We start from the raw sequence: 5,317 nt of genomic DNA, 5'->3' as shown, positions 1-5,317 counted from the left end.
CTCTGGTTTTACTCTGGTCTCCTGCTGAGACTTGAACTCTCTGAACATACCGTAAAAACCCATGAGGTAAAAGCATTACCCAGCAAAAGAGCATAGTGTACCTCAACTTTTGGATCAGTGGTTTATTGAGTTCAGACACAGTGGGCGATAAAACTAACTTCAGCTCTTTCCACGGGGTTAATAAAAATGCGCATAAACAGAGGGAAAAGAACAAATTTCGGATCGACGTGCTGCTGACAGGGAGAGAAAAGATGGGAGGAGGAAAACAGAGGGTTTGCTCTTAATCTGACGTCAGCTTTAAAGATAAGCTGTGAAGCTTTTAATATGAACGTCAATGCTCACCCCTTTAGGGAGTAATTGAGCTGCAGAAGCCGAGCGTCATTACGCACGACACCGAGCAGCTGGAGGGACAAAAGAACAGAGGGGGCAGAACTGCAGGAAAACACCTGATACACCTTACAGGGTTCCTGCACGAAGTCTGGATCAGTCCCGGGACCAGAGGCTGACAATGTGGAGAGAGAGCGGAACCTCGGGCGCAGCTCTGCGCGCAAAGAAGAGCACGTTGGAATAATTCTCCAGTGGTTTTACAAACGGAGAGAGGGAGAGAGATAATGGGAATGGCAAGCGAAAACCTGCTCGTGACACTCCAAATTTTACCTGGATTCTTCTCAAACTGTCTCTTCCTCGCGCTCTACGACTCCGTGGTGCTCGTGAAGCGCGCCGTGTCGCTGCTCAGCTGCTCCCGGCCCGCGGGCTCCGGAGAGTGGCGCCGTATGCTCACCTCCGAGGGGCTCCGCTCCATCTGGAACGGCTTTCTGCTGGACGCACACAAGCAGGTAACAACTGCATTTAATGAGGATCAAAATCAATTAAATCAAAACTTCCCAACGTGCAGTGTCACTGGCCCACGCCTGGAAGAGTTTAGCCCTAACGCTTTGAAGTCCACAGATCAACATGCTGCGCAGTTTTAGTGCCCTCAGGAAAGTTGGGGAAATCGCCCTGAATCTTCACATTTTGAAAGTATTGAGTGCGGGAGAGACAGAGTAAAGCAGATATATTTTATTAACATCAAAAGTCTTGTCTCATTGTCACATTTGTGCCTGTTCTTTCTTCTTTTGTCAGGGACTGAGTTATGAAATGTAACCCTGTACTTCTTCTCTTCGGATGTAACGTGATGGTGTCATCTCACATCAAATAATGACAGTGAAACAGATTAATGACAGCAGCTGTACCGCCACCTTCAGGGGGATAAATATCATTTAACCTTATAAAGTTCTCATGGTTCACGTTCAGCTGGGTTCATTCATTTAAACCAAAGGGCACTGTTAACTGCTATCAGCCTGTTAGCACCAGCTGCTGGTCGTCTAACTCTAAACCAAGTCTTCTCATTAAACAGTACTAATATGCATTTAAAGCTGTTGCACCGTAAAGTTCTGGCTTAAGTGAAAATGACGTGTCAAATGTGACGTTTGGTTTGATGTGAAACATGCCACAGTCATGGTGTGGTGGTATGGTGGAGTCATTGTGACTCATAGATAGGCAGCAGTTAAGAGCAGACCTGTTTATGATATTATCATGTCAGTGTTTGACGATATGAACTTTACAGACAACGACCATAATAGTGGTGCCACAGACCTTTAACCCTGTAATGAGGAACGCACAAATGGACCAAAAAGGCAAATAAATAAATAAATAAATATATACATATATATATATATATATATATATATATATATATATATATATATATATATATATATATATATATATAAAATAAATCATTATTATTATTATTATTATTATTATTATTATTATTATTATTATTATTATTATTATTATCATTATTATTATTATTATTATTATTATTCCCCACTTTAAAAATTATGAATTATTTTAGCAGTTATCTCTGGAGTAACAATCCCCCAGTTGATTATAGTCCTGGTGCCTCTCTTTGTGTTTTTTCTTTCTTTTTTTTTTTTTTTTTAAATTTTGTTTTGTTTTTGTTTGTTTTGTTTTTTTTTGTTTTTTTTAATTCTTTGTGAAAATTTAACAACTTGCTTTCTAAAGATAAGAGCAATCCCTCTTGCAGGACTTCAAGGGCTTTGTATTTGACATCTTTGTTTATTAGTTTTCAATTGTGCAATTAATAAATAGATCATTTTTTGAATGAAATCACTTTGAAAAGTCTTTTTTTTTATTGAGCCTAAGAAAATCTTAAATACATAACAAATAACCAACCTAGTATGAGAATTAAAAGCTTAAAGAGGGGGTATTGTTGTTTTTTTAGTATTTAAACTGTAGTGCTCCTTGTCTGAATCTTTACATGATCAAAAAGAAATCCCTCTTTTTCTTTCACTGGTGTTTGAGAAAAACCTTTTTTTCAGCAGCTGTGTGAAACGCTTCAATCAAGCTGCTGTCTCTTTAAATCTCCCAGCTCCACAAACCCCCTTCACTCTGACTGGCCAGTCCTCTGTAGGGTCTGTCAGGGGGGAAGTTATGGGCAGACTTTGGTGCTTCTCCTGGATTCAGGGATCTTTTCAACATATGAATATGTAGAGCCCGCATGTTTAGTCTGAACATCCAGCATTTCTACTGTATATCCATGATTAAGATACTGGAAAGCAGAATACACACTTTTAAAGACAGGAATAATTTGTAGAGTTCAACAAGAAGTTTCTGTGCTGTTTCAAATGTTCAACTCTAAACCCTGTTTTTCTTCTTTAGGTGAAACTTGGTGGCAATGCTCCAAACTCCAAACTGGTGAAGGTGCCCAATGCTTCACGGTGGAGTGGCAGTATGGGTAATAAGACCAATGGACCACTTGGACCCAGAATCCGAAATGAAGAAGAGTGCCACCTTCTGGATTTTGAGACGTCAGATCGCCCCCTGGTGGTCAACTTCGGCTCAGCTACCTGACCCCCATTCATCAGCCACCTGCCGTCATTTGGGCAGTTGGTAGAGGACTTCAGTGATGTGGCTGATTTCCTGTTGGTCTACATTGATGAGGCTCACCCATCTGACGGCTGGGTGGCGCCTCCCATGGGCTCCTGCTCCTTTGACGTACGGAAACATCAGAACCTGGAGGAGAGGCTAGGAGCGGCACGCAAACTCATTGAGCACTTTTCTCTCCCACCACAGTGTCAGCTGGTGGCCGACAGCATGGACAACAATGCTAATGTGGCGTACGGCGTGTCGAATGAACGGGTGTGTATAGTGCAGCAGAGAAAGATCGCCTACCTGGGGGGTAAGGGCCCTTTTTTTTACAACCTGAAGGATGTACGACAGTGGCTGGAACAGAGCTACGGGAAACGGTAGGAGGAACAGAGGACAAGAGAAGAGGACGTAGACATTTTTCAAGAGGGAATTTTTCCACTTTTAATACATATCTTAAAAATGGAAAAATCGTCAGGGATGAAAGGTAACTGAAAACATTTGCCTTAGAGCATTACTTATGGACATCTCTAAGGTATTTGTACTTACTCTTACAGTTTCATTTCTACTTGTCTTTGCTTCTACTCTTCAACAATCTTATTGGAAATATTGAACTTTTTTACTGATTTACATTTTTTGACGACTTAGGCTTCATGTTTTTCATTCAGATTGATATGGCATGTATTCTCAAAAATGTCATTTATTCGTATTTATAAGACTGGTGAAACTCATCAAGCAAAATTAAGAGAACAAAAGCCAACAAGAAACAGGACTAACACACAAACATGGATGTAAAGTAAAAATGCTGGATGTTTATACTGAACATTTACAGATTTTCAAACCTTTACATATGTTGTATAAATCCCCAAATCTGTCTGTTAACTGATGAAAGTGCTTCTTTCTAAATATAAATAATAATAATAGCTCAAGGCCTTCTCAAGACTTGCCAAAATAACGACATCCTCAAAAAAAAAAGGATCCTAACTGGATGTTGCCACTTTGGTGTGATAGGCCTCAAACACAAAGGTTTGCCCATAGCTCCGCCCCCAACAGGCCTCCAAAGGGTTGGCCAAATAGAGGGGAAGGGTTTGTGGAGCAGGAGAAAAACATGTTTCAGACAGAGGCTGAAATAAGGGTTTTCCAAAACATCAATGAGAAAAAGAGAAAAGGTTAAAAGTATAAAGAGTACAAAAATCCTTTTAAATGAGCACAAAACCCCTCTTTAAGTATCTCTACAATGTAGTATTGTTGGTCATACTAGAAATTGCCAAAAAATCTATGTCCAATGTTGAGTAAAGATACACACTTGCAACTGATCATGACCAAAAGATCTTTTACCAAGTATCAATAACAAAGTGTTGTCTGGTTATATGAACACGCTAGCCATTAAGGTTTTCAATTTACTCACTCTTAAAGCACTTTGCTAGCTTCCTACTTCTAAAGGAAACAAACATTTTCCGAAAGCACTCTCAAAATCAAGACAATTTGGGCCAAGCCTCTCCCCGAATACAAAAATGTGATTGTTTTACCACATTCTTTGTGGTGTGAGGTTTGTTGAGAGTGATTTTACCCCCCACAGACACCTTAGATAAGCTTTTGGCCACACCAGTTTCAAATTGCAAGTGTTGGCTATGTTCATGGTGTTTTTGGTTGTTTGTCTAAACGCAGTGCAGAAATATCAGACGTAAATCTGTCTTTAGTTTACATCATATATGGTGTCTCTTCAAGGCTTTAAAAAACATTAGGGTGGGCCAGTTTGTGGATATCATCTGCCCCAAAAGTGGTGAAAACTTTTGAAACCTGGCCAACTTTTGACATGCAAGGCAGTTCATGAGACGAGCATGTGACCTTGGCTGATCTCCAAACGAACAGGGCAGCTGAAAGATTGCAGACGACATATTAGGTTGAAGGTGTTTCATCCGTACTCGGGCATAATTTAGCTCCTATGTGGATTTTCTTTCAAGTCATTTGGTCTCCACTTTACATTTACAGATTTAAACAATAATGTCAGCAACTTAGTTTAATAAATATTCTTCATCTTGTCTGTTTCTTTTAAGTAAGAGGTCACTCACTGAAAACAAATAAACCTTTATTTAGCATTGATGAATAGCATTTGCATTCCAAGTTGTGTTTACAGAATTGATTTAAATAGATTTAATGTGGCTTTTCTTTTTTGACTCAAATCATATATATATATATATATATATATATATATATATATATATATATATATATATATATATATATATATATATATATACATATATATATATATATATATATATATATATATACATGTGTGTGTGTGTGTGTGTGTGTGTGTGTGTGTGTGTGTGTGTATTTTTTTTTCTTCTTTTTTTTTGGAGGGGGGCAGTCAGCTAGTTTT

General features: G+C 38.9%; 1 protein-coding gene across 1 annotated transcript; it reads left to right on the top strand.

Moving 5' to 3' along the window:
* Positions 1-424: 424 nt before the first annotated feature.
* dio2 (iodothyronine deiodinase 2) lies at positions 425-3,672 on the top strand. Its single transcript, XM_074692238.1, has 2 exons — positions 425-836; positions 2,725-3,672. Exons 1-2 carry the CDS (start codon positions 612-614, stop codon positions 3,313-3,315), a joined length of 816 nt encoding a protein of 271 aa, XP_074548339.1. The 5' UTR covers positions 425-611; the 3' UTR covers positions 3,316-3,672.
* The last annotated feature ends 1,645 nt before the right edge of the window (positions 3,673-5,317 follow it).

The sequence above is a fragment of the Halichoeres trimaculatus genome, unplaced genomic scaffold, assembly GCF_033239565.1.
Source record: "Halichoeres trimaculatus isolate MK-OKI-2021-1 unplaced genomic scaffold, fHalTri1.1 fHalTri1_scaffold_17, whole genome shotgun sequence".
Lineage (NCBI taxonomy): Eukaryota > Metazoa > Chordata > Actinopteri > Labriformes > Labridae > Halichoeres > Halichoeres trimaculatus.
Note: the sequence above shows the minus strand (reverse complement) of the source record. Positions and strands in the feature narration are given on the sequence as shown.